Here is a 22,744-nt window from a genome sequence, read left to right on the forward strand (position 1 = left end):
ACAGTGTGGGTGAGGGGCCGGGGTCCTGCTGTTCGATCTGTGGCTAACGCCTGGTCAGTGTGGCTCTCGGGGACGCTCCTGCTACCCTGGGCATCTGCTCAGTATTCTGACCTCCGTGCGCATCTGTGGTTCTGACTGGGATCCCGCTGGATTCCTGGAGCAGAGAGCTCAGTGACAGGACCCAAGCCCCAGGACCCCTTTCGTAGCCAGCAGCAGCCTGAGCCCGGGCAGGGTCCATGGCAAGGGCAGGGGCCCCTGGGCCCATAACGACACACTCCGCATAGAAGAACTTCAAAACCGCTGTGCTGCGGGGAGGAGGCCACGGAGCGGGAGAGCCCACCACACGGGGTTCCGGGCAGGAAGTTCACGGGAAACAGAAGTGCAGCGCTTACTGGGGGCTGCTGGGGGCTGCTCTCGGGGACAGGCTTTGCTTTCGGGCCAAGAGAAATACTCCCCAGTTAACAGAAGCGCCGGCTGCCAACACTGCCAGGGCACCAAACCACTCGGGTGCACACCTGAAGGCGGCCGGTGGCTAATTTTACGTCTCGTGAAGTTTCTTGAGATCCTTGGCCAGAGGGACCTCCTGTCCTGAGACGCCGCCCTGGTCCTCCCTTCCGCGGGCTCGTGTCTTCTGAGCGGCAGCCGCTGGCTCTCAGGAGGCCGTGCCCAGGGTGCAAGCGTCCCCAGCCTCCCAGGCCCAACTGCCCGTCTGCGGCTCCGGCCTGCGGGCAGGAGGCAGCGGCGTCTCCAGCTACGGGCACAACTGCTGAGGCCCTCGAGGCAGAGAGCTCTCCCTTCGGGTGGGTCTGGGGCTCTGGGCCTCATCCTGTCTCAGCAGGTCCTGCAAACAGGTGCCGTGTCCACGTCGGAGGCATGGTCGGGAACCGCAGTGGAGGGCCACGGAGAGGCAGGGGTTCAGCAGGGCAAGTCCAGCCCCAGAAATCGGGGCCACGCCCTGCCCACAACCTCACCTGAGAGGAGTCCACGCCAAGGTGGGGAAGAGAGATCCCCCTCCTGACGTCCTGGCAGCCGGGGCACTGAGGGCAGGCCTGCAGCCTGCGGGGGTGTAGGCTCCGTCCCCCCTCACTCCTCGGCCAGCCCTGCCACGGCTGCTGCCTGACACTGGCTTGTGTGACGCTGTGCTCCCTCCCACCGACGGCCACGAGGAGCCCTGCTCACCCAGCAGGCAGTGGTGCCGTGGGCTGGGGCACGTCTCAGGCACACACACACCCTCTCTCCCAGGACAGACTCCGCCCCAGGACGGAACAGAGCCCCCAGTCTGGTTTTCAAAAAAGGGACATAAGCAGAAGTAATGCGGGTGGGTGAGGCGAGACGTTGCGGGGGCAGGCCCGGGCCAGACGCAGAGGAAAGGGGGACGTCAGCATCACAAACGGACATGGTCGAACTCTTGTGACAAAGGCTTCGCTACAAGGCCACCCAGAGACGATACTCAGGGCGCTACTGGCAAGTGCATGCAAACCCTCGGTCCTTTATTGAGTCCTCTGTGTTCTGCAAATGTAAACACGCATCCAGTCAACACAACCGGAATAAAAAGGTCTCCGACACAGCCCGTGGCCGTGTGGCCCTCCAGCAGAAGGCAGGCTTTGCCCAGCACAGGAACCAGCAGCGCGGGGCCTGTCCCAGGCCAGGAGGGCGCTGCCCTCCGTGACCTCCTTCGGAGACGCAGCGGTGTGGGGGGCGGGGCAGAGAACACGCAGGAACCCTGCCACAGGCACGTCTGCTTCCCAAGGGGCTTCTGGGAAGGGCGCTGGGGCAGACAGCGCCCCATGGGCGGACCAACAGCTCAAAGCTCAGACACACACGGGCTCGGCCCCACCTGGCCACGCACTGTGTGACCTCCACTGTTCAGGACTCCCGGGGCGATGCAGACACACTGGGTCCGTGCACGGCCGACATGATACCGGAGATGACCCCCCACATGCCAAAAGGGACAAAATCAAAGTCTTTGTCTCAAGGCAAAAACTCAGTTACATGCAAATAAAAAAATTTAAAAAACGGAAGACTATCCACAAGGCTAGCTCTTTGCGGAAGCCGCAGCCTCTGGAGACTGAAGGAATTCGTACGGGTCGTGGGTCACCTCCGGCTGCTCCCCGACACTGAGGCGAGAAGGGCTTCCTGCAAGTGTGGGAAAGACGGGGCTCACGAGGGGTCCGCACGCATGCTTCAGACGCGGCTGAAAACGTGTCCTCGCTACTGCGGTCAGCCCGAGCTGCCTCCTCCCAGGGTCCAGGCCACCCCCTCACCTCCCCGGCCTGTCAGCTACATCTGTAGCTGATAAGCACCCCCTAACCGCCCAAAGTCAAGAGGGGCTCTGCACAGTCAGTGCCAGAATCAGAAAACCGGAACCGTAGCACAGGCTGCTCACTGAGCAAATTCAAAATGTCAGGGAGCAACACCTGGTCCCCTTCCTGGAGGAGCCAAAATCCCGCAGGGTCCGTGCACCGACCACCCTGTCACCCATGGAAGAGAGAGCCCCAGGCCAGGGAAGGTCACCTGCTCTCCCCAAATCAGGGTCCTAGAGGAACAAAACACTTTTCAACACCCCATTTTAGGACTAAAAACGGGAACAGCAGGAAAAAACAAACATCTCCAAACTTGAATTCAAGCATCTGGGCCCTCATTCTGCCCCAAGGGCCTTGGGATGTGGCCAGCTGGGGCGGCTCCTGACACAGGGACGGCCAGCATCTTATGGCTAAGACCTGCAACGCCTAACAGAGTGACCCTCATGCAGCCGCCTGGCGAGGGAGACGTTATCTCAGAACCCCAGGGGCCAGGGGGCGTCCTGGAGAGGGAGCAGGGCCCACAGAGTCCTGGGGGCTGGACACGCAGCTCTGAAGTGCCCAGATTGCCGGCGGCCTGCCCTTCTCCCAGGTGCCGCCGGATGCTGGGGCCTGGGGCCACCTTACCCAGGTGGTGCTGGTCCCTGTCGGAGGGGGAGGTGTTGGACAGGGAGCTGAGGTTGGAGGACGGCCGGGAGCCCCCGCGCTCTGCCTGTGCCTCGTGCAGATCCTGCAGAAGCTTCGCTGTCTCGTCCAAGTTCAGGTGGCCGTCATCGGCGTCCAGCTCCTTCTTCACCTTCCCTGTGCAAACAGGCAAACGGACGTCAGGCACCCAGTGGCCCGGCCAGCGCTGCACGCCGGCCCAGTGTCTCCCTCACTGCTCCGCACGCGCAAGAGGAGAGACGACATGCGCAACGATGGGGAACACAAGGAAGCTCGGAGGACAAGGCACGATGCCCGGAGTGGACAAGACTCCAGAGAGCTGTCGTCCCACCGGTGTAAACAACCAGAGGCAAGACAGTGTGTGCTCGAGGCCGGGACAGGGCACGGGCCAGAGCCAGCGGGGACCGGGCTGTGGCAGGCTGAGAGCTGGTGAAGATGGGCTGCCTGGCGAGCTCCCGGGTCCAGGCCGAGACGGACCTGTGTGTAGACGGTGGGGCACAACCTGGCCCGGGAGTTCCCACAGGTCCGTAACCATCCACGGACTAAGTCTGCAGGAAGCTGCGGCCCGCGGGGAGGCTATGCCCTCCGCACTGACTGTGGCTCGGGACCACCCTGAGAACACGCAAGCAAAACACGGACAGGGTCCCACGGCTCCATGCTGCACACGGGCTGTCAGACGAGACCCAGCACACTCCAAGGCGTGCGAGCCAACACCGCGCTGATGGCTGAGCTCTGGTCTGCGGGGAGGGGGACGTCCCGAGGACGGCGGCCAGGCTCCTGGAAGCAAGGGCATCAGCCCCGTGCCCCCGGGGACCGCCCTGCAGACCAGGGTAGCACCAGGGACAAGAACACAGGGTACGCTTGCTCCCGCCCGACGACGTGAGCACGCCCAACGCAACGTACCCAGGGAGCCGAGCGCGGAGATGTCCAGAGAGGCGTCCGAGTAGGACTTCATCGACATGAAGTCCAGGACGGAGCCGCCGTCACCCAGCGAGTCCCCAGCCTGCGGGAGACAAGTGAACCAAGCAGAAGAGGAGAAACGTCACCGAGCAGGAGTTAACACCAGCCACGGAGCCCGCGGGAGCGCCTGGAGCTCCCGTGTCTGCAGCCCAGGGTGGGACAGGCCTGCTCTGCCATATCCACGCCAGGAGGCCAGCCAGACCACGCTGTCCAGTCCACACTGCAGCCCACGACCACTGGGGGTGAGCTCAGGACTGGGTGCCACTGAGGGACCGTGTGGCAGGCCCCGACAACAGGGAGGTGCCCGCGGCTACTTCTTAGGACCGCACCTGACGGCATGGCGGCCGCCCAGCCAGTCTGTCCTTTGTCCTCCTGCGGCCGCCCCAGGCCCTCCCGACCCTGTCCTGTGTCGAGTCCCTGCTCTGCACCATCACAGAAACAGCGCGTGCTGCCCGAGACCTACTCCCCAGCACGCGCAGACCGTCCGTGCCCGTCTGCTGCTCAAGATGCTGGGACGGGACCGCCAGGACCGCCACCATACGGCTGCTTTTTTAAAATGAACACACTTCACTGGCGTCTGCCAAGTCACACTCTGACCTTGGCGCGGGATCCTGTCACTGCTGGAGTTACTGTGCAGCGACAGCACGCTGCCCGCCACAGCCCGGGGGGCAGTTTCTTCACCGCACGGTTACAGAGCGGGAAGCCCGCATCACGGCAGAGGCAGACGTCTGTGGGCCTGGCTCGTGCAGGCCCATTTCCCACGCCCCCCAGTCCCCCTCCACTCCCCAGAACTTGAAGGCTCACACGGGGTCCCCACAAGCCTGGACAGCAGGGACAGGTGTCCACCTCCACCCAGCGCCTCACAGGGACACGGGGAAGGGGGAAGCTGCGGCTCCTGCTACTGAGCAAGGAAGGGGTCACCAGACCTGAGCCCTCTCCTGTCAGACTGTCTGGGGCTGGTGTGAGCCCTCTCCCGTCAGACTGCCTGCTCGGGGCATGAGCCCCCTTCGGCTGGGCTGTCTTGGCCAGGTGACCCGGGAATTCGCTGCTTTCTCGACTTTCACAAGAGCCCTCCCTCCGAGCCCTGACACTAACTTCTCTTGCCAGGAAGCATACGGTGACGACTCCGGGCACCAACACAGAGCACGGCGGCGGCCAGACACCAGCGGTGAGCACTACCGTCCCGCCACCGTCCCACCGATACCACCCCGCTCGGCAAGCACACACGGGGGCTTGGCGCTGTTTGCCCTCCTGCTCAGGGCCCAGCACACGGCCCTTGGGGGACAACCACCCCCCAGCTACGACTTTCAAGGTTATCACGGGTTGACCTGATGGCCCTAAAACACAAGGCAACTTGGAACTTTCAAAAACCACCTGAAAACAGCTGGTTTGCTCACAACTCATTTCTCTAGAAACCACACAGCCACAGCCCCCCACACAGCCCAAGAGGCATGCCGGAGGCCAGAGGCCCGTGGCCGCCCCGCAGGAGATACCCGGGGCCCAGCTCCCCATCCGCCGGCTCTGCGTCCTTGCTACGTGCGGAGGTCTGCGCTCCGAGGTGGCGTCGGGAAGGACGAGGGCGCTGGAATCCGTCTCCGTGTACAGGTGTAAGCAGGGAGAGCAGCACGCGTGTGCGCTTGCAGAGTCGGCCGGGGCCCCGAGGGGATGGCAGCGCCGCCACGGGTGCCGTGAGGGCTGCGGGCGCCGGGGGAGCGCAGGGAGATGAGGCGGAGGCCGCCCCCCACCGGGAGAGCCGCCCAGCAGCAGGCTGCTACCTGAGGCTTGGCGGTGGAGGGGACCGGGGCGTGGAGCTCCCGGCACAAGGGACAGCCTCCGGGGCGGGAGGCCCCTGCTGAATGCTCCCGGGTTGTGTGGGCGGAGGCGCCACTGGGACACAGAGGGAGGGAGTGCTGGGCTCCCGGCTCAAGATGGCCTAGAGCACAGACACCACACGGGACCCGGGCTCCCAGCTGCGGCACGTCTGCCTGACCCACAGACCCTGAGCGGGGAGCTCTGCTGCCCTCAGGTATGGCCACACTGAGGGACGCACCCACAGGGGAGACAGCACGCCGCCCTCGCCGCCCTGTCACTCAATGAGCCCTGCCTCTGGGCACCTGCCACACCTCCCAAGAGCGCGCCCTCTGTCCCCCAGGGCAGAGAGCCTCTGTGACCCAGGCCCCACAGCCCGTCCAGAGGCCCGGCGCGCCAGCTCTGACACCGGGGCTGCGTTCAGAGCCCGCTGTCAACAGGCTCGCTCCCAGTCCCTCCCAAAGGAGAGGCAAAATGGGGAAAACGAGGCCGGACCCCAATGAAGTTCCCTCAGATCCCCGAGTCCTGGGGGCGCCCTGAGGACGCGCATCCGCCAGGCTGGCCTCACTGCCGGGTGTGCGGAGCACAGGCACGCGGCTGACAGCCCCCAGGACCCGCCGCACCGGAAACGAAGCCTGCTGCCCGCGCGACAGGCCCCGGTGGAGGCAGAGCCCCCAGGCGGCCACAGCTCCGCGGCGACTGTGTGTGGCCTGGAGGAGCCGTGCTGCGGCTTTCCACCTGTCACCCGAGCCACCAAGAACCGAGGGCAGAGCAGACTACCACCTAATGGGTTTCTCAGGAAACGCCGCACGCCCCTCCTCTCAGCGACCCCCGTGTCAGGGGCTGAACGTGACCGCTGCCCAGAGACGCTCACGCTTGGGTTCTCACTCACCTGTCCGTACAACCCACCTTCACGTCGTCTGGAGGCTTCGCCGGAACGTTCCGCCTCTGTAAATCAAAACAGGTTAGAAGTCAGTTTTTCCAGAACGTTTTATAAAGAACAATGCATCTGTGACACGTACACACAAGTGAACCACAAACAGTTTATTCGCTGCTGCCGGGGACGTCCCTGTGACGCTCCCGCCGTGCCGCGAATCGGAGCTGGGCCGTGCCCGCGTCCATGGAGCAGAGACGGAGCAGCCAACGTGCACCGTGGGGGGCCGATGCCCACAACCCCCGCTGAGACCCCCGGTGGGCTGAGGGCCCCGGGCATACCCTGCACGGACGGAGAGCAAGGGAGAGCGCAGCCCACCTGCTCCTGCGGTGCCGGACAGCTTCCAACAGTCAAATCCAACACCGTACCCTGTGTCTCCGGGACAACACGGGAGACACGGCAGGCCTAGCGGTCTGAGCAGTACCACCTCCGACGGCCGGGCTACGGGGCCATGCACCCTTCTCCTCAGGTGCACAACACCGAGAGGCTGACGCTGGAACCCAACTGTGTGACCACAGCCCGAGCGGGACCCAAAGTCACCTGGGGCCACAACCATGGGGCCACAACCTGTGGGGGACACCCGGCCACATGTGACCCTGTGTGGCAAGCACAAGCCCAACCTCACTGTCCTACAATCTGGCAGGAGCATCACCTTCTGAACGGCCTGGCTGCGTGCGCCGGCTACGAAAGCGTTCGGCAGGCGGACTCGCGCATCCGAGACCTCTGCTTCGTGCCGACGCTTTGGAAGCCGGCACGGCACTGTGTCTGACTTCAGCAGGACAGTAAGTATCGCCACTATCCGAGTGTCCCGCTCCAAGCAGCACAGAGCACAAAGACAGCTCAGACACCGTGCCCAGGGCCAGCCCCGGGACCAGCTTCCAGACCGCAGTGCAGGACAGCCCCCGAGCACTGGGGCACACCGCGGAGAACAGCGAGCGTTCACGGGCCGGTGGGGCCGAGTCTGGACGGGGGACACTGCTCCCAGCAGGGGCTCCACAAATCCGGGGGGGATAAACCCAACGGACCCTAACCCGTGCACACGCAGACGGGTCCCCGTGGGGCCGGGCACGCATGGGGACACACGGCCCAATTCCACCCACCAGAGCAAAGCCCTCAACGAAGCTGGGGGAGACCCCAGAAGGGCCATTCCTTAGCATCAGGGCCAAACTCACCCAACTTCAAGGCCACCAAAACCCGCCCTGACAAAGCTTAAAAACAAACCCCAAGAGATGAGGTGACTCACAAGGACTCCGCCAAAACGGGCACCGGTGGTCTTTAACGGACCACGACAAAGCCAGCACCAGCCTTGCCCAGCAGCGACAGGACGTGGTCACAGGCCGAAGTCTAACTCTCTGCAGCCAACGAAAGTTAACGTCCGCGCACAACTGACGGTAACGTATCTCGGACTAAAACATTTTTTACTTTGACGTATGATCCGGATAAACCCAAGAAGTACTTTCGCGTTTCATTTTCTGTTCCGGCCGCTACAGTTATGCTCGTGGCTCACGTTCCCAGCACATCCGCGTTCCAATGAGCCGCAATAAGGCTCGCACCAGCCGCTCGTGGCTGCCGGCTGCTCGGTCGGCACAGCCCGCACCGCACGTTCAACAGCGCGGCCCCCAGAACCCGACCGCCGCCTGCAGAGGGAAACCCGCTGTCGCGAACGCAGAAGTGACAGAGGGGAGAGCGGACGACCTGAGAGGCCGCCGTGGGAAGCATTAGAAATCGGTCCAAAGACCGAGAGGAGATCAGGAGCACAGAGCCAAGTGCGGACGCAAGAAAGTCCCAGGCAGAGCGAAGACGAATGCAGCCCCAGATGAGAGGTTCCCGGGCAACAGGAGATGTGGACGTGGCCCTTACCACGTCACGTGACTGGAACCACGGCTCCGGAACCCAACTCCAAAGGAGGGAGATGAGTGACAAGGAACAGAGCGTTCCAGACGCAGAATGGGTCAGGACCGCTAGCACCTGTGCGGACATGCTGGACAGATGACGGACGTGGGCTGTGGGCAGAAACGGCGTTTGAGGAAATAACGGACAAACGCCTCCTGATCTGACGGAAACCGCACGCAGACAGGCGCGAGAAGCTGGGCAGCCGGTGGGCGGAGTGCACAGAACGGCACGAGCCACGAGCCGCCGCACGGCGCTCCACGGGCTCCAGTCGAGAAGCATCCACGACGGGTCCGTCAACTTCCTCCAGAGGCCCGAAGAGCAAACACGCAGGGCCTCGCGGGCCACGTAAGGTCTGTAGCACACCCCTCTTTTGTTTACAGCCTTTAAGGAAAGTAGAACACGCGAAGCTCACAGGCCCACGTCTGCCGATCCCCGATGGGCCCAGAGGACAGGGGACAAGCGGAGAGCAGATGAAAAGGCCACAGACACTTCGGACACTGCGCTCAGGCACCTTCTCAAGTGGCCGGGAAGATGCCCCTGTGATGCCAGACCCAGGGAAGACGGACTCCAAAGATACAGGAAAAGTAAAGACGTTTTCCGGATAATAAGAAGCTGAGTGAATTCACCGTCAGCCACGTCTACAACAGAAGACACATTGCTAAAGAAGGTTCTTAGACGAAGGAAAATGACAGCAGACGGAGACAACTCGGGCATATGTGAAGTTCTCACGGCTGCCAGAAACCGCAAACGCACGGTCAACAGAAACAACTTTTTTTGTTTTCAAGTTTTTCTGAAAGAAAGTTAAGTGCTTACAGCAAAAACCATGAAAATAAAGAACGAGCAAGGGCAGGATGGCGTCAGTCCAGACGGGATCCTGCGATGGCAGCGGCGCCAAGGATGAGCGCCGAGGGCACGTGCGTGCCCAGCATGGGGGCCGGCGCGGCGCACCCACCTGCCTCAGCTGGAAGAGCAGTCGCGAGTGGTCCCCACCGGTGATCTGGTCCAGCAGGTCGTCCACCAGTTTCCTGCTGTAGCTCCCAGCGTCCTTCACAAACTCCTGCAGGCTGGAAGGGCCGGGAGGGGACACCGTCAAACGGGCGCTACGTGCTGCAGCCTCCCACTCCTCTCACCGGCGTCGGTAGTCCTGGGCCCAGCGCCTGCCCGGGCAGCCCAGCCCTCAGACGCGGCCCCGCGGCGAGCCTGACCGGGAGCGGCACACCTCCCGGACAGTTTCGGGGAGGGGTCGGGGAGTCTTCATCAGACCTTTAACGTGGCCCATGACCCAAAAAGGTTAAAAGCATCTCAAAAGAAGATTATTTCTGAACACCGCAAACAACTGTGTACACGCATCCAGCGGACCCTTAACCGCGTGGGGCGCGGGGCACGGGCCCCACAGCTGAACTCCGTGCGTAACTCCCGAGCCCCGGGTTACCCGGAGCAGCCGACTGCGGATGCGGACACGGACGGACCCGGACCGGCCTCCTGCGCGCAGCGCCCGCGCTCCCACAACGAAGCCGAGGGCCGGAGAGCAGGACCAGAGGGAAAGCGGCTTACGGAGCCGCAGCAGGGTGCCCAGAGGAAACGCCCCGCACGGAAGCAGACGCGCACCACTGAGAGCCGCTCGAGGGTCAACAGGTGTCTTGCGCCATTTCCTGGAAGGAGCATAACTTTATCTCTTTTTTTTTGTTTGGATTTAAAAACCTCAGTCGATTGAGGAGAGGTGCTCGCCGCGGGGAAGGAGGACAGGCGTGAGAGCAGGTCCCTGCTCGTACGGCCTGGAGCTCGTTTCGATGTTTCGGTCACGTGAGTGCTGAAGAAAATAAGTAAATAAAACCTAAATGTTTCAAAAGGAGGCAGAGAAGAAACGCCGAAGTCCTAGCATCCAAGCCTGGGCAAAGGCTCCGCAGGGCTCCCAGCTGCCCGAGCGTCACGCCGCCCGAGTCTCCACCAGCCGCGTTTGAGAAGGAACCATCGAGCAGAGGTGTGCAGGGACAGGACGCAGCTGGAACCCTCAGGCGTGGTCTGCATGTGCCCGGGAACAGCGCCCACGGGGAGGCGACATGGGGACGCCAGCAGCAGTGTGGTCTGCCCGCCTCCCCGCACTGACCACATGACTGTGACTGTCGCCATCTGGCACCAGAGTCCAGATGTGTTCCGGGAGCAGGCGCTGGAGAAGGCCACCACAGTCTGGGCACCCTGTGCCACCCGAACGGCAGGCGGCTGTCGTCCCCAGAGGGCTGTGACAGGGCAGTGGCATGAAGGAGAGGACCACCACTCAGGACGCTGTCCTCGACTACAACACATGCCCTCCTGCGTTTTCCACTTCTACTCTGATCTCACGAAAACCTGGTCAGGCACTCCCTGTGGTGAGGACCAGCGATTTTTAAAACAGACTGTACTGTTTCAGATCACACAAAACCCTAACACGGAAAAAGTCCATTTCTTAGAGGTCGGCAGAACTTCACTTTCCTCCTGGACAATCACAAAAATTCTGTAAGCGTCACCCACTTCTCCCTGGCACGCAGAGCAGCCAGTACACCCGAGAACGGTCCTACAAACACAGTCCTGTGTCTCCGGTCTGAAAAGCACGTCTCAGCCACTGTGAGGGACCGACTGTGGCCCATTCTCCTTACGCTGGACTCCGGCCCCAGAACCTCAGAACGTGACTGTGTCCAGACCCAGCGCCTTGAGGAGGTGATAAGTCAGAGTGAGTTCTTCAAGGACAGCCCTGACCCGTCCTAACTGGTGTCTTTAAACGAAGCGGACAGCAGGACACAAACTCACCCAGAAAGATGGCCACATGAGGACTCAGGAAACCATGGCGTCCACACACCAAGGACAGGCCTTAGGAGAACCCAGCCTGCCCGCGCTTGGCTCTCAGACCGCCAGCGCCCAGGGCCACCACACGGTAGTGCCTGGCCCTCCAGCCATCAGGCCCGTGGGGCTTTGTTCCAGTGGCCCAAGCAGACCCACACAGCATGTAGCTGCGTCGTAACAAAGTCACAAATTCCACGTGACATGCACAGCACAGGTCACGCGGACTCTCGTCCTCCTCTACGCTACAGCCCCAGTCGTCACCAGCTTCCAGTGCCGGCCGTCACCTGAGTTTCAGGGTCAGCCTGCCACGGCCCCGAGGTGTGTGGGAGACCGCTCGGAGAGCTCGGCTGCTCGGACCTGCTGCTGGCGGCCGTGACCCCCCACGCGCAGAGAGACTGCCCGCCTGGCACTGGGGGCCGCCCCCGCCACGCCAGCCCTGCTCACCTCAGCGCACACTGCACGCCCGTCTCGTCTCCGTAGGCAGAGTAAAGCAGCTCGGTTTCATCCGATTTCAAGTCTCCGAATACTGAGTTGTGCGTCGACAGTGCGGTGGTGGCACTGGACAAAAACGTCACTGAGAGCACAAGAGGGAGAGCACAGGACGTGAGATGCCCCCAGCACGAGAGACGCCCCGAGGCTGCGCACCCCCTGCCCGGCCGTCCCGTGCCGCTTCCTGTGCGCAGCTGCCAAGCCCTGCCACACCCTCACATCACAGTGCAGGAAGCCGTCTGCGTTCTGCAGGGGCGTGGGCACCAGGCTCCCGTTCCACCGCAGACGGCGCTGGGGACGGAGCCTGCAGAGGGATGCAGGCACCCACCGAGGGCACGTCAAGGGGGTCAGAAGGTCTACGTGCCCTGAGGGAGGCATCGCTGGCACCCGCACGTGAAGTCAGGGCTCGAGAAGGGTGCTGCGGGGGAGCACTCCCGGCCTCTCCCCACTCAGGGCCAGGAGGACCACAGCATGACCAGGAAACACCCCGGACATGGCCAGCTGTCCCCCGGGAACGAAACGGCTGCTTGCCCTGACACACCCCAACTCGCGAGCTGGCCACCACCGTCTGCCAGACAGAGGCAGACACCTGCACGCCAGTGCCGTGTCCCTCCCCAATGTGCCCCCCATGCCCACGGTCACTGCCTATGCGCCCCCGCGTGCCACCACCCGGCGCCAGCGCGGCAGCCCCCGCTCTCTTCCTCTCCCCTCCCTGCAGGTGACCTGCACTTGGCCGCTCCTTCAGAGCCGGCGCGCGGCCCTAAGCACAGCGGAGGGGGAAGGTCTTGGGGGAGGACTCCGGGCGCACACCCCACCCCTACCTGCCCACCGCACTCACCTTTGCCCCTTCTCTCGTCTTTGAAGCCCAGCGTGGTGAAGCCGGGGAGCAGCTTGCTGGAGAGCGAGCTCAGGTCCACGGGGTGGGTCTCCTCCTCTGCAAAGGGGACCAGGCTGTGAACGGGCAGCTCGGGGCAGCTCCCGGCCCCCGAAGTGCCACACGAGGGCACATGACGGAGCACAGGGAATCTCCACAAAGACCCGCTAAAACTAAAATTACAGAAGCCACTACAAGTCTCAAACCTTCACTTCCTCTCTCCAAGCTAGGAGTGACCGGCCCGTCTGTCCTCTTACAAAGAATAATGGCACTCGTGTCACCAGAGGCGGCAGGTGGCCAGCGGGCACACGGGGTACCCGTCGGAGAAGGCTAAGCGAACGGGCCTCCCCAGCGCCGCACGAAAGGACGCCACCAGGGGCCCCAGGTCGGGGGAGAGGTCCCACCCCCAGGAGGCTGGGAACAATGGGGAGTATTTTGTTCTCCTCTGTGTGTGAAAAACGTGTCCCTGTGCAAGTGAGCTTGGCTTTAATTCAAAGCACGAGCCTCCGAGGCACTTTCCTGAGCCAGAGGAGTGTACAGCGCTGCTTGCACAGCACAGAGAGCCCCGCACCGCTGAACGGGTCCATCTGTGTCTCCTTCAAGGTCTGCCTTAACATGACTACCGAACGGGCTATTCCCTCTAGAGCTCCCTCATGCCGGGGACGGCCGGGCAGAGGAGCTCCGACCAGGACTTCTGCCCCCATGGACGATGGCCTGCTGTCCGTCTATCACGCACAGGCCGCGTCAAGGGGCATGAACAGGAGCATGAAACCAGACGGGGCCACACTCTGCCAGGAAGACGCTCAGGCCACGAGGCTCTAAAACCCCCAGCGGTGCAGAGACCAAGAGCAGCGCGCAGCTCGGAGACGCCCAGCAGCGCAGGGGACCACGCACCGTCGGCGTCCGGCTCGGCCGTGTTGACCACGCTGTAGAGCAGGCCACCGTCCCCGTTCTTCCTCAGGTAGCCCATCTGCAAGAAAGCGCAGCTGAGCGCCGCCCCAGCAGCAGCCCGCGGCTGTGGCTGCCACGGAAACGCCAACCAAATGAAGGCCCTCCGGCCCAACCCACCCGGGAGGATGCCCGAAGGCGCAAAGGTCCTGGCCTCCCCGCGGAAAGGCTCCAGAGGCCCATCTCCTCCCGCCCGGACGTCCTGTCAGACCCGACCCGTGTGCAGGATGAACTCAGGCTTCCTGGGACCCTTCTAAAGGCGCCTCTGCAACCGGAGGCTGGACCCAGAGACAAGTGCTTTACGAGACATCACAACTGGAACCAGAGGAGTGGGAACGAGACCCTGGTCACCCGGGTCGCCAAGGGCCATGTCAGGGCACAGCCTGGAGGCTCTCTAAACCACGAGGGGCTCAGTTCCACTTCGAGACCGTGCACCGAGCAAGAGCACTTCTCCTCCGCAGGCCCCCAGGGAGGTGCCGGAAGAGGGGCCCCTGCGTGTCCGTGTGGGCACGTGTGGGGAACGAGGGGAGGGCAGCCTTTGGGCTGGCGTGAGTGCAGGGCCGGGAGGGGAAGGGAGGCGGGGCTGGCCAGGTTTCTCGCTGCGCCATTCCAACAGTGAAAGGAAGAAGAGCGAGGTGGACGCAGTACCAGGGCACTGGCGGTGTAGGTGTGGACACACGCTTCTGGCCAGTACACACAGATCAGCACGGGGTCTTCCCGACCCCACAGAGGGCCCCACCGAGACCCCAGGGCTGGGCACTACAGGGGTGCAGACCGGCGGGCCCAGCAGCACAGCATCGTGAGCTACACACACAACTCCAACCTCCACACCAGCAAGGCTTAAAGGCAGTACAGAAAAACCGACCTCAACGGTCTTACGTAACGTCAGCGCTCCGAGTTCTTTGTGCACCACTCAACGTGCGTTTTAAAAACTTTGCATGGGAAAAAGGACGTGCACCTAACGGTTCTCACACACGACACGTGCTGACAGAAGACTGGACGTGCCGGCTCAAGAGACAGGCACCAGGGTTAACGTCCCTCTGGCCTTGGTGTCACAACTACCCGGTCTGAAACTTCACGCAGCGCCGTCGCCGTCTCTACTGGGCCTGCGGGTCTGTTGCTGCAGCAGAGGGTGCTCAGAGGACAGTGGGACCCCGCCCTGAGGCCCAACAGCTGCTGGGATGGCTCCCACGGCCCAGGCCTAGGGCACATGGAACCCCTGGGCACTGCAGCGACGGGAGCAACCGGGAGAAGGTCCCTGCTGCAGCGCAGAAGCCTGGCGGGCCCAGCCTCCACCAGCGGCGACCACCCCTCCAAAGGGTGAGGCCATCCACGGGTGTCCACACACGAAACACGGCTTCTGGAAGGGTCCTGTCTTTGAGGTGCCCCTGGAGGCCCCCTCCCCCGAGGAGATGAAGCCAGGGCCTGGAGCCAACACGACCCTGTAACGCCCGCCGCATCAGCAGGACGCAGCCCCACCCGGCCCTCCTGCCGCTACCTTGCCCCCTGGGAGGAGCCTGCTGACCCTGTCCCGAGCCTCGTCGGCCGCGTGTTCCGCCAAGGCCAGCACGTGCTCCTCCGCGGTGCTGTCGGTCAGGCTGCAGGCATTTCCTTCCGGCTCGAACATGCAGCTACGAAGGCAGGAACAGCGCACGAGTCACCAGGAGGCCGGGGTACGCACTGCTCCCGCCTCCCTGGGGCCAGGCCCTCAGCCTCAAGGCCACCAGGGGCTGGCGGCACGAAGCACACCTTAGCCCTGTCCTTTTGGCACACCAGACGCGTCTGCTAAGGGCAAGACGAATCCAAATGGTCACGAGGCGTGCCTCGCCTGCAGTCACTCTAAGAGCCACTCGATGGGTCTTACTACCTGCCCAGAAGCTCGCAGACCTACAATGTCACTTGAGGCACCGTCAGAAAAAGGGGCAGAACTGTGTGGAGGGCACAGCACCCACATCCAGTGTGAGCGAGGGACGCAGGCCGTGAGGCCCAGGAACATCCCAGGCCTTCAGCACGTGGGCACGAGCCCCCCGTGAGGGAGTTCTGTGCTGCCGTCAAGAGTTGGTGGGCGTAGCACAGAAGAGTGGCCTCTCCTGTGGAAGATTCTAGAATCAAACGGAGAGACCCCTTCCATGGTGCGGTGGGAGCAAACCCCGCCTGGGGACCCCGAGGCTACAAGAAGGCCCTCCCTCCGGCCTGGGTGTACAGCTGCAGGAACAGGGGCTGGGGGGGTACGATGAGAAAGCGGCTCCAGCGCCACACTCAGCCTGCCCGACGCAGCACGGCTAAGTCCCAGGCCAGGGACAGCCAGGCCAGGCCACCAGCATGCATCCTGCACGGGAGCGAGCCTCTTGGGAGTGAAAGGCCAACAGTTATTCACAAATGACACGCACGTGGGAAGAGCTGTGGCCAGACAGGCTCCCGCGACACACCTAGGACCGAGAGCATGTGGGGCGGCGGGGCCATCCCGCCTCTGGCACGTTATGTCCAGCAGCCTGACAGTGACTCTCCGGCAGGACAAGTCCAAGCTGGTCCAGGCTGCTTACCGACCGCCTGGGGACACCTGAGGCGACAGCTGCCCCAGGCCCCGGGGGACTGTGCACTCCCCCAGAGGCCGCGCCCGCTGCTCCAAGGCCACGGGCTCCGGCACGGGCTGCCCCTCGCCTGCCGTCCCGAGGCACGTGTCCCTCGCACCGCGCAGCACGCTTCTCTTCACCTGATGACCTCTCTACTCGGCCTTTTGGATTTCCTGGCAGTCTCTACTTGCACGGGCGTCACCTCGGGCACGGGCTCCTCGACGGCGGGGTCTTCGCTGCCCAGAAGAGCTGCCTGCTGGGAGAAATCCACGTCCTGCATAAACGGCGCGCTGCGCTTCAGAGCCAGCAGCCGCTCCTGCGATCAGAAAGGACAGAGCGGCAGGGCTTAGCCTCGCTGCCCGCCAGGGCGCTAGGACGAGGGGCGGGGTGGGGGGCCGCAGCCTCACCTGGCCTGACGGCTGACGCCGCCGCGCTACTGTGGGGGGGTGGGGGGGCGGGTCACACCACAGGTGCGGCCGACTGGCCGGGAGCGCCTGAGGCTGGCCGAGGGCACAGGCCTGAGGGCACGGGGGCCGCGCCTCACCTATAGGCTCATCAGGCACAAGACACTGGTCCTAGACGCGTGACGCATGCGACCTGGCTGGTGGGACAGATCTGGGAAGCCACGCCGGACGGCAACGTCCCGTCCGGATTCAGCGGGCAGCCACGTGAAACAAATCACGGGCCGGCTGCAATCCAGTGAGACAAGTGCCCAGGCTCAGGTCGACAGATCCAGAACTTTCCACCAACCCTACAGGAGAGCTTACAGCTGGATCGTGAGCAGGAGCAGAGGGGGAGTGCCTGGAGGGGAGGGTGGCCTGGGACGTCTACGCTAGAGCAGAGGGGTCCACACCGCGGCCAGGGACGGACGGATGGAAGCGGGTCGTTCACTGGGGGTGAGGTTCTGTTCAGACATAAGAGCGCAGAGGAGAACGCTCGTTTCTGTGGCTCCGCGCCTCCGAGGGCTTCTTACTTTGCTCATCATCTTAAAGCCCGCGTGAAGGATCTTCTTGGCTAACTTGTAATACACGGTGTCTGGTCTGTTGTAGGTCATGGCGTTATCACACATCAGCTTAAAATCTGCCTGAAAAAGAAAAAAAATCGGGGACGCCTGGGTGGCTCAGTTGTTTAAGCAGCTGCCTTCGGCTCAGGTCATGATCCCAGCGTCCTGGGATCGAGTCCCACATCGGGCTCCTTGCTTGGCGGCGAGCCTGCTTCTCCCTCTGCCTCTGCCTGCCACTCTGTCTGCCTGTGCTCGCTCTCGCTTCTCTATGACAAATAAATAAATAAAAATCTTTAAAAAAAAAAAAAAAGAAAGAAAAAGAAAAAAAATCGTATCCATCCAATTCGAAACGCCGCCAAGACATAAACTGGATTCCTGTCAAGAGGCTAAAAGTGAGGGCAGAGCACCTGGGGGGCTCGGGGGTTAAGCCGCTGCCTTCAGCTCAGGTCATGATCTCGGGGTCCTGGGATCGAGCCCCACATCGGGCTCTCTGCTCAGCGGGGAGCCTGCTTCTCCTTCTCTCCCTCTCTCTCTGCCTCTGCCTCTCTGCCTGCTTGTGATCTGTCAAGTGAATAAGTAAAATCTTAAAAAAGAGGCTAAAAATGAGTGCGAAACAACTAGATTAGGCTCTTCGGTTTAACAAGTGGTTTCTACACCTTCAAAAACGTTCCTAATTATTCACTGGTCTTTCCCCGCAAACAGTGAGGCGCCAAGCCCCGCATCCTCCTGAGCGCGACACACCCATGCCGCGAGGGCAGGGCGGCCCCCGCTCTCCCATCCCCCGCTCTCCCGCTTTGGGAGGAACTCGGATGCAAACGGGAAGGAGAACTGACAGCCGCGTTCTTCCAGTTAAGGCCAAGGGACGAGCTGAGACCCAAGCAGTCGTGTCCTCCAGCTCTGGGAGTTCTGCGCGGAGTCCCGCATCTTGCCTCCGGGAACTGCTCCGGAGGCGCCCGAGCAAACACTTCCGCCCAACAAGGCGACTCTTACTGAACCCCTGATGCTAGAAGTGACCTTCAGGGTTTTGTCACCAAACTACACTCGGCATGCACCTGTCACAGACGAGTCCGCCGTCGGGCCAGGCGATACAGCGCGAACTCTCCTGGCACTTCCCGAGCCCTAGCACCAGCCCCACGCCAAGGTCTCCAGGGCTGGGCCTGAGGCCGTGAAGCCCCCGTCCTTCGCTGGCCCCGAGGTACCAGTCATGAGGACACAGGGGAGGGAGGGGACGCGGCTCACATCCAGGACGGTCACTGGGCAGCAGACCGAACTGGGACCCGAGCTAGTGAAGCGGAAGGCTTGTGGGCTGCCACGAGCCATCTGCCCTGGGGGCAGCACCGGGCGCTCTGGAGGAAGCCGCACCCCACGCCACACCCTTGAGAGTGGGCTGCTGCCACAGCTCGCCAAACCCTGTCACGACAGCAGGACGTGAACGTAAAAGAGCCAAGCCTTCCAAATTTAACCAAAACTCGGAAACCTGACGCCCGTTCCTCAATGACGACTGCCAAAGCGGTCGAGCGCTCACGTTATCCACGCCCTCCGCGTTTCAAAGCCAAGACGCGTTTCTACGTCAGAGGTGGTAGCGAGAAACAGATTTAAGAACTGCATACTCAGCTGCTGCGAGGATTTATTACTCAAAAACAAATTAAATTCCCAACTGCTGCAAGATAAAACTAAAAATTAGGAAACCGTGTTTCTAGAAATGCCCAGTCTGAATCGGACCAAATCAACACACTCCGGCCTGACCCAGCGTGTTCCCGTGGCCGCGTACGGTCGGGCTTCCGGAAAACACAGAGGACACTTCAGCCAGCCCATTCCCCCAGTGCCGCGCGGGTGACCTCAGCCCAAATGCACCGGCGCCCACAGAACCTCGACCGCAGAGAGCGAAGGCGGACGGAGTTCACCGGGCGTCGGCGCGCACAGCCTCACCGCAGCCGTTTCGGGAGCTGAGACTGTTTACCTTAAATTCTGTGACCGACTTGTACTCGTTGGCCCCAATCTTGTCCTTCATCGTGCCGAAATCCATGGGGTGTTTTATTATCATGGAGTAACCAGGCGCAATCGCATCCGTGACCGGAAAAGCAAAAAATCCGTGAGGATCTTTCCTGAAAACACAAACAGCTTTATTCAAATTGCGAAAACCATAAATCTCGACTTCCAAAAAATACGAAACCCCGCACAGCAGACGTCCCACACCTCTCGGGGTTTTAACCCGCCACCTTAAAGATAAAAGCAAAACCTACGCGCCCCAGAGCTGCGGAATTTTGGAGAACTGACCACGCCCCAGCCGCCGTCCTGCCTGCAGCTAGGACACCCGTATCGTGGCAGCCTTGACCCGCCCGCGCTGACTGGCCGCCGGGGCTCTCCCTGCGCACCTCCCGCGCGTGCCTGCCCGCCCCCCACACTGGGCGAGTGTCCGCTTCACAGCCGCGGGGGCAGCAGCAGGGCTGGGGAAGACGGCCCCGAGCGACGCTTTACCTCTGGAGCTGGCGCAGGAAGTGCTCCAGCAGCTGCCGGATGGGCGTGCTCTCCTGCTCCGCTGGCGACACAAGATAGGGACGGTCGGGAGACTGCCGCGCCCGTCACTGCAGAGCGCCCCCCCACGGTGTGTCTCCAGCGGCTCCACATCGCACGGTGTTTCGAGTTCCAACAAGACTGGGAACAAGGATCCACCAGACCCAGGCCCGGCCCCAGGAAGCCCAGCGGGGTGGGAAAGGACCTCCTCGTCAGCATCCGTCCCAGAATCCCCTCGGAGCACCGGCACCCTCAGCACGACAACAGGGATGACCGCTCATCGGCCTGGACCGTCCAGGTCACCGCCGGGCCCGGCACGTTGCAGACGAGAACTAAGGCTTGGGACACAGGAGGAGCTTCACCCATTATCCTCTGGAGACTCCTAACGCTCTGGTCACGCCGGCTGCTCACCTGTGAACCAGGCACAGCAGCACACACGGCCCTGGGGTTCCCGGGAGCGCGGGTGCTAACTGCCGCTGCGCCCGAGTGAAAACGCGGATTCCAGTGAATGCAGTGAACCCCGATGCCTGCGTAGGTTTTGTTCTCTCGGCTGGGGCTACGCGTGGGACCTTCCTGCCTGCCACCCACCGAGGGCCACACCCAGCCCCTGACAGCCTGGGTGCTCGAAGGAACCAGGGCTCCGTGGGAAGATGGCTGGTCCCAGGCCTGAAGCACAGAAGTGCAGATCTCAAGTGGGTCCTCGACGGCAACAGTGACCAGGACAGATGTGAACATCCGCTGTTCAGACGCGCGGGAGGGAGGCACTGCACGTGACCTCAAACGAGGGGTCACTCAGACTGAGCTCACGGGGGCCGGCGACTGTCCACATCCCGCAGACGCGTTCATCCAGCGAACGGTTTCACGCCTGACCTTCTCTGTGCCCCACCATGCCTAGAGGCCCCGAGTCCACCACAGCAATGACCTGCACAGGGGACGGGGCCTGCCAGAACGCAGCAGCCCCCACAATGACTGCAGCACACGGCCCCCCAATGCTCGGTAGTCGACCCCAAAGTCGAGGAAAGAAACGCCTCAGAAACTACCTCCCGTCGGCACCTCCTGTGTGGGAGCCCCAGAGAAGTGACCGCACAGACCACAGGGTCCCAAGCATTTCGGACCCCTTCCTCTGGTGGAGCTGCCGCAGCCCTCGCGACCTCTGACGCCCCCATGAGCTCCACTGTCCTCCCCTCCACGCTGAGCTCAGGGGTCTAAAGAGGAGCGCCCCGGGGAGCGGGAGCTGGAGCCGGCCAGGCCCTGCGCCAGGAGCCCGAAGGGGACAGCGAGAACTCAGGCCCCGCGCCGCCTCACGCTGAAGGCACAGCATCCCCTCCTCCCCGTGCTCCTCCCCAGAGGCCGCAGGCCTGCACCAGCCCCGCGGCACGGAGGTAAGCGGAGGCTCGGGAAAGCCTCCCCAGCACCACACTCACCCGCCTGGGTCCGGCAGGCGCGCACGGGCCGGTCGGGGGGCGGCTCCACCTCCACCTTCTTCCCCGGATCAAAGTCATCGGCCTCGCCCTCCGTGTCCCCGTGCTCCTTCTCCCGCTTCCGCTTCTTCTCCTCCTGTGAGGCAGGGTCAGGGGCGAGAGCCACGCGAGCAGCTGGAGACGCGTCCCCCGCAACTGATGCGGCGCACGTCTCACCGCAGGCTGGCGCTTCAGCGGCCACCCCAGGGCTCAGGCCAGAGCCGAGGCCCAGAGAACGGGAAACAAAGCACAGGACCTCCGGGTCTGCCTCCCGCCGCCAACAGAAGCCCCTCCCGCGCCCCCAGCACTTGCCACCTGCCCTGCAGGGGCTGGGGCCAGCAGGAGCCCACGACCCCCACCCCACCTTCCTCTTCCTTCTCTCTTCCTCATCGAGATGCTTCTCCTTCTCCGCTTTCTTCTTCTTCTTCTTCTTCTTTTCTCTGTGCCGCTCGCGCTCGTGGTCTGACCTGTCGTCGTAGTAACTGGAGTCGTGCCCAGACCCCGAGAGCTCCGTCACTTCACTTCCTCCGACTTTGAGGACCAGCTTCAGGGGCTTCTCCAGGGGCTTGTCTGTGTAATCTGCCGACAGAGACGTCCGGGCGTGCTCGGGCTGCGCACGCCGCTACCTCCCCTGAGCTGCGTTGGGCAGGGCCGGCCCCCCACGCGGGTGTGACCCCACGCAGGTGTGACCAGGAGAACGTCCAGGCCCCGGGAGGCGGAGGGACTGGCCGGGCTAAGGCAGCAGGCAGCGGGAGGGCGGAACCGTCCAGGAGAGAGGACGGGAGGACAACCCGGCAGGCCCAAGTGCTCTCCCCGCTCCACGCGGCATCGGCCTCAGGGAGGCCTAGAGGAAAGCAGCGGGAAGGACCAAAGCGGGACCGGGACCCAGGAGCCCGATGCCCCATCCCTAAGCTGCCGGTGGGCTCACCCTGCAGCAGCCGCAGGCGTCCCCCCCATGAGCCCGCGGCTGCAGGGGCGCGCGAGCAGCAGGCGCGCAGAGAGGCCACTACCGAACCCTCCAAGTCCCGACAAGCCGCGGAGCTGCTCAGCTCCTTCCTTCCGGACACAAGACACAGCGGACGCCGCGAAGCCCTGCACCCCTGCCCGGGGCCCCAGCCGCGGATCTCGGGACCCTGGTGCCCGGGACACACAATCCCCCCCGCAAGCCCGGGACCCTCCCCCGACCCCACCCCCCGCGAGCCCCCGACCCTCTCCCGGGCCGCCCGCCGCCTCACCCTCGTAGGACGAGCGCCACTCGGTCTTGTGCTTCTTGTGCTTCTTGCCCATGGCGGCGCGAGGCCGGGGCCGGGGCGCGGGGCCGAGGGCAGCAGCGGGCCGGGCCGGAGCGTGGCCGCCGCCCCCGCGGCCCTGGCTCGCCGCCCGCCTTGCCCCGCGGAGGTCGCCGCACCGCGCCGGAAGCAGGCGCCGCGGCCGGAAGTCGCCCCGGCCGGAAGTCGCCTCACCCCGCCGCGCCGGCGCGCAGCGCTTCCGGGTCAGGGGGCGGCGC

At 63.4% G+C, this 22,744-nt stretch overlaps 1 protein-coding gene across 10 annotated transcripts; it reads right to left on the reverse strand.

Moving 5' to 3' along the window:
* Positions 1-1,471: 1,471 nt before the first annotated feature.
* BRD9 (bromodomain containing 9) lies at positions 1,472-22,668 on the reverse strand. Of its 10 annotated transcripts, none has more exons than XM_047728930.1 (17): positions 22,473-22,665; positions 21,602-21,816; positions 21,202-21,334; positions 19,742-19,802; positions 19,224-19,368; positions 17,234-17,344; positions 16,401-16,513; positions 15,437-15,469; positions 15,186-15,318; positions 13,634-13,709; positions 12,704-12,799; positions 11,821-11,950; positions 9,512-9,623; positions 6,642-6,680; positions 3,867-3,966; positions 2,928-3,101; positions 1,472-2,136 (listed from the first exon to the last, which is right to left on the reverse strand). In XM_047728930.1, the coding sequence occupies exons 1-17, from the start codon at positions 22,522-22,524 to the stop codon at positions 2,036-2,038; spliced, it is 1,824 nt and encodes a 607-aa protein (XP_047584886.1). In that variant the 5' UTR covers positions 22,525-22,665; the 3' UTR covers positions 1,472-2,035. The 10 variants fall into 10 exon arrangements, 9 of the variants coding, with proteins under 9 accessions (XP_047584886.1, XP_047584885.1, XP_047584883.1 ...); XM_047728929.1 differs by having other exon boundaries at positions 15,437-15,472; XM_047728927.1 differs by having other exon boundaries at positions 16,401-16,516.
* Between the last annotated feature and the right edge of the window lie 76 nt (positions 22,669-22,744).

This window comes from Lutra lutra, chromosome 5 (genome assembly GCF_902655055.1).
Source record: "Lutra lutra chromosome 5, mLutLut1.2, whole genome shotgun sequence".
NCBI lineage: Eukaryota > Metazoa > Chordata > Mammalia > Carnivora > Mustelidae > Lutra > Lutra lutra.

Excerpts from the sequence above, each read along its gene's own strand:
- BRD9 (XM_047728923.1), bottom strand. The coding sequence starts at position 22,524 with ATGGGCAAGAAGCACAAGAAGCACAAGACCGAGTGGCGCTCGTCCTAC. Across the intron at positions 6,681-9,511 it reads TGCTCTTCCAGCTGAGGCAG|AGGCGGAACGTTCCGGCGAA; the intron begins GTGGGTGCGCCG and ends TTTGATTTACAG. Across the intron at positions 3,967-6,641 it reads AGCCTCCAGACGACGTGAAG|GCTGGGGACTCGCTGGGTGA; the intron begins GTGGGTTGTACG and ends TGTCTCCCGCAG.